We start from the raw sequence: 14,410 nt of genomic DNA, 5'->3' as shown, positions 1-14,410 counted from the left end.
AGGCCGCGCTCTGGTGCTGAGAGCACCGAGTCGATGAGTCAGAGGGGCCCCCGGTGACACTACAGAGGTACTATTGTACTGCTCCTAGCTGGATGCGTACCTCTGCGAGGCCCAGATAGCCCAGCTTTCATTCTCGCTCTAATCAGCAGACCTTTTTATCCCAGGCCAGGCCTTTCACCACCAACAGTGGGCGATGGAGGGAGCTGGGGAGGAGGGGAGGAGGGGAGGAGCGTGGGGGTGCATGGAGGGGCCAGAGTGTTCCTTTTCCTCTCGCTCCACTTTAGTGGCACAGACAGTTGCCACTAAAGTGGCCTCTACTCACGTTAGAGTTGACTTTGAAGCGGGGATGAGAGACGTGGGCGAGAGGAGAGGGGAGACAGCTAGAGAGAGAGCTAGAGGGATGGATGGAGGGAAAGGAGAGAGAGAGGGACTCTGCTGCAACCCAACTGAGCCTAAACGAGGCTTCCTCATTAGTGAAAGCAGCTCAACAATGACCTGATTTGCACCAACAGACACACAACAAAGAAAACAACAAACAAACACGAACATTATGGACACAAGGTCCTTTTGTTTACGGCAACTATAGACACATTGCACAAATACCTTGATTATATCCAGCATATGCTTTAAAGCAGTGCTAGGATGATGTAAAAAGTGATTTAGCCTCACACATTTATCAAGCAACAGGAGCACGAATGCTGGAGAGCAGAAGGCAGGAGGGCGGGCGTCGCACTTACGTTGCACATCTCTCGCACGATGGCTTTCTCCTTCTCGCTGAGATCGTCCTCGTAGTCCTCGGGGACCTGCTTGTCCAGGTTCTCGTGGACCTCCAGCACCTGGCGGCACATGCAGGTGTTCACACACATATGGACCGAACCGAGTCCAGCTCGGGTGTGAGACGCATCATGTACTGAGGGAACAGGGTACCTTCATGGCATGCACCACGGCCTCGGGCTTCTGGACGCAGGACAGGTAGCCAGTGGCAGGGGAAGACTCGCTGGTTGGGAGGCGACCCGTCCCCTGAGGGCCCGAAATGCACAGAACACAAAGCATTAGAGAAGAATGTGCACAGAAACAACCTCTGACATGCTCAAACTCCCCGCCCTCGACTCCACGCTCTCAGTATGGCATTTGTTGGTGTCTGCTCGCGAGCTCTTCTACAGGAGCACTGAAAATGCCACGCGCTTCAGCCTGGCTGCAGTCACCACGTGTTCACCTGGCTGCCAGCTCTGCTACCTGCACAGCGTGATCTCAAGCCGGTGTGATGGGAGCAGCCAGCCAGGACGAGCACCGGGGGTCCGTCCCGACTCATCCCGCCCCCCGGTTGGTTCCAGACAGTGGCTCTCTGTTTCGAGGGACACGGAGATCCCGGGGACACACAATGGCGCCATTCACTGTGAGCTGGCATCGGGGGGGCCTTGCGTTAGACACAGCTCCGTGGCTTCGTTAGCCGGGCTTCGATCCCCCGCTCAGCAGCGACGCGCCTGTCGGCTCCCTCGGCACCCGCTGGCCCCATTCGTGTGCCAGAACGAGCCCCGGAAACCCAACACGGGTTCACGAATGCAATAATAATCCCACTGCAGCCGAGAGGGACATTTTGTGAAAACCGCCAAACAGTCCAATCATATCACATCAACTGTATGAAACATTGATTATTCACGAGTCCCGAGGGCTACGTCCTGACAAATGGTCAGGACGACAGCAGAAACCCAGACGAGCATCGCTCCATTCCTTCAGATGGAGGGACATCAATACGTCCTTGTCATTTTGTTTTATATGAGCCTTATTGGTCTTTTAATCCTCAGAGTTACATAAATTCTGCGTGATGAATAGAATTATATTCATGAGCATCGATATCAGCAAAATCATGAATAGAATGAAAAGGTTAATGCAAATGCTTCGGCTGTTTCTTGCTCTTGCACCAATGCGGGTTTTCCAAACTTGTGACCAGCTCTTATGTAATAGTGTGTCAACAAACCCAGTTAAGCCGTTTTAAGTGCGGTTCTCCTTTCCTAAGGTCACGACAACAGGCGGCTTTTCCGTGCAGTGCAGTCTGAAGTCGACGCCAGAACTAAATATGCAAATGAGCGTCGCCTCCTTTTGATGCTCTCTTCAGTGGGTTTTGCAGCCATTGTGTGGAATGCGTCAACACATGAGCCAGCGCTGGGACCGGGTTTTCAATTTATCCTGCGCTGGAGCGGCGCGGGAACGAAACGGATTTGCGACGCAGCTCGGGGCAATGTTTACCGTTCGTATGGACGCGTAAACAGCCCGACGTCGAGCCTCGCAGGATGATGATAGGAGAGCAAACGCTGTCAGAATCGCTGGATATTTGAGGAAACACAGGCGAGGCCGCTTTCTTTCTTCATCTATATTTACTTCCTCTCATGTGAGAAATTCACTGACCTAAAACTGGGGCTTCAAAACAAATGACTACAAACAATACGAGGATGAGGTGATAGATGAGGATGGGTGCACACAACAAAGCGCAGCTGTTACAGTGTTTGACCCCGTTCTTCTCATCTTCACTGCCAATCAAAGTGAAAGCGTCGCGCAGTGACATGAATCACAACAATTATGTTTCACATCAATTTTCAAAGCGCAAGAAGACAAACACAAGGAGAGCTTCTTTAGAGATCTATTAATTTCACACTTGACCTTGTTTTCTGTGAACCCACACTGTGAAGTCAGACCCGATGAGATGTCCGTGAACTTCATTTGCAGTTAAGACTCCTCCTGTGGGCACAGACCTCATTGTGGGCTTAAGGGTTCACGGACATTATTGAACGCCATGACCTCCCACGGAACGACTGGTTAAAAGTGTCACATGACTCCGATCACTCACGGGGCCGTACCTCACGTTGAGGATGTGATTAAAACAGAATATTGATTTTCACGCGGGGATGATTCAGTCCTCCGGGTAACGGCAGAGCCCGGCTCTAACCTTCCTCAGGCAGTCAGAAAACAATTAGCCAGACTCTCCCCCAGGTACTGGAAGGATCAGGGGTGGGGGAGGACTGGAGCGGACCATTTTAAAGTTGGATTCAGTCCAAGGAGGAGGAAGAAGCTGAAGTTCCAATTCCTGTTAACTTCACTCTCCTGGTTCTTCTTGTTCCTTCCTTCCTTCTATGTTTTGGCTCATTTTCCTGGTGACCTACCTTCCTGCCATTATTTCATCATCCTCCTATTCCCAGTATTGCCCTGCATTTGACATCATGTACCATGCTGAGGTTTAATTGGAGAGTTAGCAGTCAAGTGAATTGGGGCTGACTTGAACCCACTGCAAAGACACCAGCACAGTGCTCCCTACAATTAAGCATGTTTGCACAATTAAACCCACTATTCATGGTGCCACTATTGACCTCTGAGTACAGTGAATGCCCAGCATTGCTTGTCTACTGGTGTGTACTTTTATGAGCAGTATCTGTACTGTGTGTCCTGGGTACTGACCATGTGCATGGCGTCCTGGCGCTGGGGCAGAGAGGACAGTTGAGACTCTGAGTGGTACAGGGTCATTCCCTTCCTCAGGGCACGAAGGTCACCTGGGTTACACTGCTGGGCACAAAACAAACACACACACATAAGGCCACAATGCTACGCCAACGAAAAGGACACATAAATATGCTTCATGGCATTTTATTACTTTACTAGGTTCATTATTTTATTTAAAGTGTTTCCATCATTGTAATATATTTTACACATGTCCATAAGAACCAGATTACAACATCTAAATGGCATTAACATCTAATATTACCTGCTGGGTCATTTATCAGTTAAGCTCTGGTTAATAAGCATCATATGAGATTTTAACAGAAGCCTGTCATGCACTGGAAAAAACATAAAAACAGGCTTTAGTAAATGTAAATTAAAAGTATTAAAGTTAACATTAGTGTTAAATGACTTGAGACTTGACGCCAGATACGCTTTTACAGATGCATATTACTGTTTCCATCAGACTGAGAATATTAAACTTCATTTAAGGACTGCGGCTCCTCCACCTGCAGCCTCATCACCATCGTCTCTATTGCTTTAAGGACTTCATTTGCAAAGCAGATTTTTTATTAGCTGCTGCTCGCTACATAAATATCACTTGAAAGCACCGAGGCTGTATCACGCCGCGCCATCATCGAGGGTCATTACACACGGACAATGTTCCTAAGATTTGTCCTCATTAGCAGCCAGAGACCACTGGTTCCTGGGGCAGAAACCAGCTCAGCTTCAACACCAATGTTCCTTATGACATTTCTCATATCACGCACCAGAGTTCCCTCTGCGCCCGACGCGGTGTGTGAGCACACGTGATGCCCTGGGAGCACCCAGGCTATAAATAACCCGCTGAGCTGTGGGTGTGTGGACATTGTGCCGTGTTGTCTGTCTCGGTATTATCTGCCTGTGTCACACACACACACACACACACACACACACACACACACACACACACACACACACACACACACACACACACACACACACACACACACACACACACACACACACACACACACACACACACACACACACACACGAGCATTCCCCTTGACGTCTCTCTTATGATGTCCCCCCTCCCTTTCGTCCTGTCTTCCCAACCTTTCCCAGTTCTTCCCTTGACATTTGTCGATCTAGCCATTGGTTTTTCATATTCACAGCCTTGATTCTGTACCTTCGCTGCCATTTCTCCAGGCTTTGTGTTCGTCAGCCGGACATGCTCTAAATGTCAAATCTGAGAGAGTGACACACACCCAGAGCACAAGATGAACACATCTGTCAACTGAATAAGACCCTGACTAGATGAGCTGGAGATTTCCAAAAGGGTTTCTTTATCCAACCAAGATTCCTGTTACATTAAAGGCTAGTCAGCCTTTATTTTATTTTCTGAACTGACAGTAACCACTGAGGACAGATAGATGGGGACGGTTCCCTCGCCGTAGTCGTCTGGGCCTCTTTGTCGAGACATCCATCACAATGTTCTTGTTGCTGACAGGAAAGAGCTGCAGATGCATCATGTCCTGCTTGAGTTATGAGGGGCAGGGGTGCTGACACCTTGACAAAAGGGTAGTAGAGGGGGTGGCAGTGGGATCCCTTGCAGTCATAATTTTAATTAAAAAGGAGGGACATGTTGTTTTAGGATGCTATAATAAAAATAGCCTTGTAGCTTAATCTTTTAAACAAGCCAACTAGAAACACTGAAAGACCTAAATGTTAAAATGTGAAAAAAAATAACATTTTACACCATTTGTGCTGTAACTGATGGCATAGTTCTATTCCACATTATCATTCTGGCCCACAAGGCAAAGCTCACAGACTTGAAAGACATGCAAACACAACGACTAAGTACTAAAATAAACTAAAGTCTGAATCCTCACTGTTTGGACTGGCATCATGTCTCCACTTCCTTTATTTTGGGAGATAATTATGTTAGTGCGCATTGACTAACAAGTCATCACTTAACTACTTTGTTAATAACGTTATATGACATTTTCTTATCATGGGGATGAATAATTACAATAAGTATAGTGATGTACGGCACAGCTCAAAGCCAGAGATGGCATATGTGATCCCATGTTTAGAATGTTAACTAAGAAGCTGGCTGGTGATAATAGTAGTAATGTCAGTCTGCAGAATCGACCGTCACCACTAAACTGTGTCCAAATCCATCTTTCTTTAAAGAACTCAGATAAATCCGCTGTATTATAAAAGTGTTAACGAATAAGCCCCCAATTCATTAACCCCATTATTCAAATCAACTGGACTCCACTGCAACCCACTATTACTAAATGAGTTCAATTACATGGCATTTAATGGATGGAGTTTCCCCTAAATCTGTCGTCTAAATCTTTAAAGTCTCAGAGTCTCAAAACTGAGTTGGTGGTGAAGCGGCAGCGAGTAAGAAAAGCCAATATCCCTCACGCTTCACTGCATTAAAAGACGCTTTCAGAGGCATCGGAGTGGGAGAGCAAATCATCGACATGCACGTGGCTGCGCATGTGTGCGAGTCTGAGAACTGGTTTCGTAGTCGTTGTGCTGCCCAGGACTTTGTTAATATCTGCCATGGGATCATGTTGTTGCTCCCCTCCCTGGTGCCTTTTTGTACAGTACAAAAACCCTCAGCGGAGCAGGTTTGGAGGGTCAACATTCCTACGATAAGAGGCTATTATTTCCTTTAGGCTTAACACGAGTTTCGCAGGGGCCGTTTCATAACAGGAAGTTAGGCAAGATCTCCACCGAGGCAGCTAATTCATTGAAACACTTCCACCTGCTAGTATTCAGACAGAGAAATAAATAAAATATTGCTTAGAACAGGAAGTTCAGTTTATATCATTACTGAAGGATACTTTCAAGTGTGTTTATGATACAAGCATCAGCATATTATTTCAAAATGTCAGACATTTCTTCAGTCCCAAGTAGCGTTTACTCACCAGTTGTTATTCATGCATTATGGATGCTTGGATCTACCTGTGTTAACCCCACACTTTAAATTATGTAGCCCGCCAGACATCCCGACAAACCAGGGCAAGCGTGCGTCATTTATGCATCAAAGCGCAATGTAACATTGGTTCACCTGAGGTACCTCGTCCCAGACACAGACGCTGAAGAACGGGACAGATGGGCCACATTCGGTACAAGCAGCGGCCCCCTGTGCCCGTTTGGTTAGCGTAGCATGCTAGCAGAGCATTAAAGAGGCCACAAACGGGACTGGACAGAGAAGCACTTTGACAAGGTAATGCAATCCCATTGATGTGATGGTTGCTATAGAAACGACTCACAGAGTCTAAAAGATGGCTGTCATACTAAAGTAGGCTAGCTTGCTAATGTGGCTAACGGCTTAGTTCCATTAAATTAATAGCACATTTCTGTTTGTTATGAAATACAAACTGGTGAAATCATTTGTTTATCAGCATTTTGTTTTGTTTTTATTCAGACTTTACTAAGAAAACTTATACCACTGTTGGTAACTGGTGGTATAAGCTTAGCATAAACTGTGGATCGTGCTAGCCACTCTGTCGAATGCTAAACAAAATTAAAATATTAAATCTTAATTATCTCACTTGTTTAATCCATATAAAGATTTCAAGGTATGATCCTTTAAGTTGCTTTAGCTGTGGTCTGTCAGTAGCAGTAATGAGCTGCATTACATTGTACAGGCTACTTTTATCATATCCGCCGTCTGCGTGAGAGAAAGCAACGATTTCCCAGCGCGAGTCCCGCCACCAGTTAAAAGACTGAAAGGGCAAACATGGCTCAGCCACCGAATAAACACAGAAGCCAGCGATAGGTGGCATTAAACAAAAGTTACCTTTTTCGTCTGTATCTGTGATAAGCTATACCGGCTATAAGCCTATGGAGAAAGAAACATAATAGTGGCTTATTACTATAAAACACATAGCAACCTGACTCTATATCGTATCTCGTATTGAATGTAAAGAAAAAGCACAGCATCGTCACAATCACAGGAACTACCAGTCGATTTCAAGAAGCAGGCTCATAATTTGTGTCTCATCTGCTGTGAGACAATGTGCAGCACCTGAAAGTAACAGTTAAGAGCCAATTATGAGGCTCATTTAGGTTCGGTATCAGCGATTCCAGCCTACACTCTCTTCCTACATACAGTACGACTCTGCTGGGAGATAACAGGTGGAGAGAAATCACTTCAAAGACATATAAATAAAGGCTTCAAATCAAAAAGCGGTTCAAACTGTGAAATTCTAACTCGACTGTCTGCGCCGTGACTTGCATTCAAATAAAGCGCTACACATGGAAAACCTTTTGATAAAGCAGCAGCCCTCGATGTAAGGTTCAAGTTTTTAAGATTAATTAATAAGCTTTAGCTCTGCGTTTGATCCCCTACACACGACCAATTAATTTGTTTCAGCCGTAAATGTTATCGCGGCTTCAGCTTCAGTTTGTGGTTGTGCGTGCGTGTGTGTGTGTGTGTAACACACACTTCTGGAGACAGACATGTGGCCTCTCGGTGAACCAAACCCAAGATCCACCCCCGCCTTATCACACTCATACCTCTGCTCACATAGTCCTCCATGCCTCGAATTGGGAAGAAGTCAGAGGAAGGTCAGCTTTGGGAGAAACGCTTTAGTCTGTCACTGTCACTTAATGCCTCTTTGCCATCCTTTCCCCCCGTCTGATCTCTCCTCCGCTCCCTCGCTTTGCCTCCGGGGCAAACATCACTGCATGCTATTGAAGCCTACTGACTCCATATGAATTAAACATGAATAAACATATTCTCCAACCAACAGACAGGCTGTTGTGTGGGGGTGGCCTCAAAGAGGGGTCGGGCGAATCCTCTGCATCATCCCAGCTGCTTATCACACGCGTTAGGCTGAGTTAAGAAGTTGAACAACAGCATCGTCAGAGGGTGTAAGTTCAAATATGACCGAACCGGGCTAATAGCGTCGCTCACGCGAACAAAGAGGGAGCGTGACAGCATTTGCGTGGACGCCTCACCTGTGAGAGGAGTTTATTGTTGTCGTCCTCCAGGATCCGCACTTTCGTCTCCAGCTGCCTGATGTAGTTGGAGGAGGAATCTGAGGGGACGGAGAAGAAAACATGGGAGGAGAAGCGATTAGCATTTCAAAAGCCACAAGTGGGAAACAGACAGGCAGGAGCGCTGGAGCAAAAGGACCACATACGGCTTGAAAGGGGTCCCAGGAACTCCTTGTGAAAGGGTGATTATCTGCGTAAGAGGTTCCAGATCCTGGTTTATGTCCCCACATGAAGTGTGTGTCATATTTTAGTCTCTTACAGAGCACAAACCTTTTAGTAGGTTTCCTTATCAACCACAATATATCACAATTAATAAATCATTTAATTTAATAAATACTAATACTTTGCAGCAACTACCACACATAGGTGCTAAAAGCTAACTTTGGCTAATATGGGGAAAATGACAATGCTAACATGCTAATGACTGACATGCATGATGCTTAATGTCTCAGATTAGCATATTACTAAATAGATGATTGACAGGCATGAAACTAGTCCTTTAGATATTTACTTTAGAAACAATTTTATGAATTTAATAGACTGGGAAAATACTATAATGATATAACATCAGCCTCTATAACACACGGAGTGTTCCCACCCAGATTAGCAGCGCTTGACCTAACGTTTGGCCTCAGACTTTACTGGGGTCATCTCCCAGTTTGTTCCACATTCTCCAGTACCTCTCGGCCACTTCGCAAGACACATTAGCGTCGTCTCAGAGATTAGTCACACAGCTGTCTCTCCATTTGACAACTGTGCTCCGCGGAGACCCGCGCAACGCTGCGCGCCGCTAAACAGCGCCGTGCGCTAACACGAGTCAGATTAGCGCAGTTCAAAGGAGGGACGGGGTGCGCGCGGGAGCGGAGGTGCCGTTCGACTCGGTAGGTGGCACGCAGCCTGTTATCTAACGAGGCATGTTTAATTTACAGCGAGATCAAAGCAGAGCTACGCACAAGAGCCGCGCTCCGGCAACTTAGTCAGAGGCGCAGCGCCGTGTGAGCGCTTTATCTTATTTTGTTTTCTAAGTGGATGTGCAGACAGACTGAAAATGGAAATATAACGAAGTCAGCGGGGGAGGATGCTGATGAAAACAGCTGGGTCAGTAACACACAGATGAACAAATACACATTAAATCACTTGTTGCATCAGGAACATGACATCGACTGTCTAATCTAAACAAATGTATTATTTATTCCTTATGTTTCACCACTGTGGGGCCAGGGGGCGCTGTTCTGCATAATCCACTAGCAAAACAAACACATGCACGACTTAATCATTATTCCGATATCTACATATTAACGGACCCAGACTCTCACTTAGAATGACGCTGAAATAAATCAGCGGCTCAACAGACGACTGCTAGTGAAATTTGGACACGTACAGCGAGTGCTTTCTCACCACCAAGCGCGTCCTGTCACCTGAGCACTTGGCCAAATGTTCCATATCACTAATACACTCGAAACGCAGCAGGTTCTTAATTATGAAGTAATGGGTACAGAAACTCAACGCAGAGTCCTCTTGTTACTTTGTGTGATTTAATTTCGTCTAGGCTAATTTCTCTCTTTTTACCAGTTCATGACCAACTACACAAACTGTACTCCACTGAGAAAGCTGATCCTACTCCCGTGCAGCCACTCCACTATGTAGGAGGCCTTGTGCAGACGGTGCCGCCAGTTGGCTGCTCTGCAACAAGAAGGGCTTCGGTGGCCAGAGCTGGTAATCCTCTCTTCCTGCCTTGTGACCTGCTAATCTGGATTCATCTGCTGGCCTGACCTGCAGCCAGATCTCAAGCCGATTAGCGTGAAGGTTCCTCAGCCTTCAGCCATCACCAGAACACTCGCACAGGAGGGAGAAGCCTCAGAAGGCGGAGGAGGACAGAAGGCGATGAACAGCGACGGCCTATTTGTCCTATGCACACACCATTCATGGTGTGTGCATCTGGATGACTGACAAAGATGGAGATCTGTCTATTTGTAATCCACTTACTCAACTCAACCAAGTCATCTCAGTCTGTCCAGTTTAGCGCTGATTATGTGAGAAGATCAATCAAACAGAAATATTGGTGTAGTACCCAGACATAGTCTTTTCCATTAAAGAGAGTCAGAACCGGCTGCGAGTGAGGACCCCTGCTGTGCGGCGCAGTCTTCACATACCACAGCAGCAGCTCTCCCTTCCACACCCCGTGTACGTGCTTTTGATGTGTTCTACGGGGGTTCCGTTAAGTCTCGACGCACGGAACTGCAGCATCACTCATGGCACGATTAAGTGGTCCTGCTTGAATATGTGCGTATCTGCCCACGGGAACACGCGACACGTACAAAGCGCCTCAACACCCGTGCACGCGGGCTACAGCCACAGGGATCTGCAGGGAGGATCCAATTGTGACCCCCCCCCCCCCCCCACACACACACACACACACACACACACACACACACACACACACACACACACACACACACACACACACACACACACACACACACACAAATCATACAGGGAGCTAAAGCAGAGTCAGAAATAATTAGCCTGCAAAACGAGCCCGGCATCCCAGCTTTATGTGCAACAAGCACCGAGGGAGAGGCAACTTTTATTTATTCATAACCTGAATGTGAGTCGATAAAGAGCGTACAAGTCGCTGAGAGGGAGCAGGGACGTAAAGAAGCAAAGCGTCCACCTCAGCAGTGAACAAGGGCAGACACCTGAGGCTGCAGAGAGAGGGAACCTCGCCTGTGTTTCCACCATGTCATTGGGGTGATGCATCTTTGCGTGGGAGCACGTGCGGACAAAATGGTTACGCAGACGCTGGCGCGAGTCTGTCCTCGTCTCTGGACGTCACTCCTCATCACGTCAGGGCCACTGTGACCCACTTCCAGCGGCCACTCCCTCCTTCCTTCTCCTGCTGTATTACTACATTCCTCACTTCAACTGGCCTCCTCACTCACTGCCTGTCTTTCCCTACGGTTTCTCTGGATACTGCTCCACTGGTCTTGGCTATGCTCATATTTGCTAAACAAGTTAAACCGAATAATTAAAAAAAACGCTCCCAAAAACTTGGAGTGATCGTCCGAACGGTCACGACCTTCTCCTCCTTTGTCTTCTTGGCTCCAAACACGCCCCTCACCCCCATCTGTCCATCACAGCTCTTGTTTACTCTGCACCTCGCCACTATTACTCCACACCAAGCAGTGTCCACAACCAGCCACAGAAAAATACCGCTGTTAAATGAATTCTACAGCACAGTGAAGTGAGCAGAAAATGTTCTGTCCAGTACGAAGCATTGGGTGGGTCCAGGTTTATTAGAGGTCATGGCAACCTCCATCTGAAGGAGCCTTCTGTCATTGGCTGCACTCAATTTAAATGCTCCTAGTCTTTGTGATTGTGCATTAATGGAGTATTTCATCTCTGAATTAAAAAAATCACAAATTCGTTTAACAGTTTATGACACTGAGGTTTTTGAGAGTTCTCTAAATAGGTCTGATTTTTCCAGGTCTGTTCCCATGACTGTTTGGAAGCCTGCCGTGCATTGAAATCACGTTGATTATTCCTGGCTCTGCTCTGGCTTTCATCTCCTATTCACAGCTGTATCGGCGTGTTTTAGCGCGGACATGGACCTCCTCTCAGCGATGTGTGCGTCTCGCTGTGTGGATTATGAACGAGTGCTCACGAGTAGCATTGTAGGACATGGAGTGCATGTGGGCTGCATAAGGGTCTAAGCTGACTGGGCGAGCGAGAGTGTTTGTGCGAGAGAGGGGATTTTTAAATCCATCTGTGATTACAGAGTGTGTGTGTGTGTGTGTGTGTGTGTGTGTGTGTGTGTGTGTGTGTGTGTGTGTGTGTGTGTGTGTGTGTGTGTGTGTGTGTGTGTGTGTTCAGGGCGGGAGACTGAGTCAATTACCTCAAGATGTTGCAGAAAGAAATAGTCTAAACAACGTTTCTTTCCTTTCTGTTCTTCAGCAAGTCAAAGTACAGAGAATTCCATGAAATCTGACCTTAGTAGCTACAGGAAGTTACATTTATTACGCTAAACATCTCCATTGACCACCAACTTACAACAGAATATACTGAACTTACACTGAAAAGAGTGGAAAAAAGAAAACAAAAAGGGGGGGGGGGGGGGACTAAGAATGAGACGTACTTTGGCCTTATTGAGAACTTTGAATGAGAAAAAGAAAGTAAAAGCAAATTTGACTTAATTATGTCCTGTGACAAATTAATTTGTTTAAACATTAACTATGTCAGAAAGAACCCATCACATGATTTCACACCCCAAAATGACATATCTAACAATCATAATTAAAATTGTTGCTTTACACACAACATCAGGTAAAAAAAAAACGAAAACGGGGCTAAAGCTCATGTGGCAAAAATCCTCACCCACTAAAACTGTATGTTAGAGGGAGCAGAAATACAAAAGGAAATAAGAGAGGAGCCTTGTTTACGTGGAACGATTAAACCCTGCTGGAATACCGAGAACAGAAAAACAAAGGCGCAGTAGTGGTTAGATTTACACTTTAAATTTGCTGTGTTCAAACAGCATTTTTCACTTCAACAAGAGCAAAGAAAGATGAATAAATATTATCTCAAGGCTGTTCACAGGGGAATATAAACTTCCACAGTCACAAAGAAAAGCAAAATAGAATTTCTATGTGACAAGAAGTAATATAGCAGCTTGGTTGAGCTCTCACACATGGTGGCCCTGAAGGGGGCTTTCTGGAGTCTGCCCCCTCCCAAAATAATATACTCAAATAATGACTAAACACATGCATATGCTTGGCAAATTTATTGTGCTTCCTTTGCTCGGTTGCCTAGAGCTCAGCAAAAGCCTGGCTGGACCAGACCAGAGGAACAAAGAGGCACAAGTGGGCGCCAAGGCTGCATTAATAGGGGCGATGGCAGAACCTGGCAACCTCGGCACGTAAACCATGAGCCCCTGGAAAGGCTTCAAAGGCTTAACTGGCTCATCAGCTGGCAGAAAGCTAACCCTATCTGACAGGACATGGCACCCGCTCTGTGTGTGTGGAAGCATGTGGGTGAATGTGTTCTGCAGAGAGGATGACATGTTTTTTCATGTGCATGCAAATGCGCATTTCTGGGAGTCTGATAGCGGCACCGCATTCGTTCATGCACATCTCAGGCAGAGTGGAGAGGGTAAAGTGCCACAAAGATGATTAAACATTGACAAGGTGAAGCCAGCGGTTTTAATCATTTGCCACTTGTCCAAGCAGGGTTTTACTAACCAGCAGGGACAGGCCTGTGTGCTTTAACCTGGCACAGAATGGATTGTCCCTTTACTGTAAAGAAATAATCAGTCAAATACAGAATTAGTTTTCCCGTGAGGAACTTTTGTTACATAGAGTCATTTTTAATACGCTATGGGGTATAATGGTATTTCAAGGCACTGAAAGTGTGAAGGTGTGTTGGACCAATGCGGATATTGTTAAACAGTAACATTCCCAACAAGGGCAATTACCCTTTATCACTTTGGTTAAAACATTGTCTCAACTATTTCTAAACCCACTTCCAACCTGGCAACCTGTAGAATACTTTGACCTTTGGTGTAATTTTTTATTATTCATATGACAAATAATTAACAATTATAAAGAGTAGATATAATTTTATATATATATATATATAATATCAGTTAATTGTTTTTGTTCAGTGTAAACAGTTCACAAAAAGCTGCAGCTTGTTTCATGTCTGTACAAACTGTACAAACGGCATCCAGGCTAAACCTCATTTCCTCCCATACTTCCCAACATCAATCCGACTCTGGGGAGAAACTGATCGGGAATCAGCATTGACTTAACCCAATTAACCCCAACAACCACTACATGTCTCTATGTAATCAAATCCACTGAGATCAGCTGTGTGTGTAGTGTAACGTCCTATGACCTGGTAGTTTGGGAATTAAAGG

General features: G+C 46.0%; 1 protein-coding gene across 8 annotated transcripts in view; it reads right to left on the bottom strand.

Annotated features, from left to right (window-relative positions):
* Nucleotides 1-14,410, bottom strand: part of ccdc85cb (coiled-coil domain containing 85C, b) — a 31,660-nt gene that overhangs the window by 2,271 nt on the left and 14,979 nt on the right. For 2 of the 8 annotated variants that reach the window (XM_055506656.1, XM_029140337.3), the window contains exons 2-6: nucleotides 8,458-8,537; nucleotides 7,295-7,336; nucleotides 3,451-3,555; nucleotides 928-1,020; nucleotides 738-836 (exon numbers count right to left, since the gene is read on the bottom strand). In XM_055506656.1, coding sequence (XP_055362631.1) covers nucleotides 738-836; nucleotides 928-1,020; nucleotides 3,451-3,555; nucleotides 7,295-7,336; nucleotides 8,458-8,537 — 419 coding nt within the window. The remainder of the gene's footprint in view (nucleotides 1-737; nucleotides 837-927; nucleotides 1,021-3,450; nucleotides 3,556-7,294; nucleotides 7,337-8,457; nucleotides 8,538-14,410) is intronic. The other 6 variants (XM_055506657.1, XM_029140338.3, XM_055506658.1 and 3 more) reach the window with 3 other exon arrangements.

This window comes from Betta splendens, chromosome 24 (assembly GCF_900634795.4).
Source record: "Betta splendens chromosome 24, fBetSpl5.4, whole genome shotgun sequence".
NCBI lineage: Eukaryota > Metazoa > Chordata > Actinopteri > Anabantiformes > Osphronemidae > Betta > Betta splendens.
This window is presented reverse-complemented; position numbering and strand designations above follow the sequence as displayed.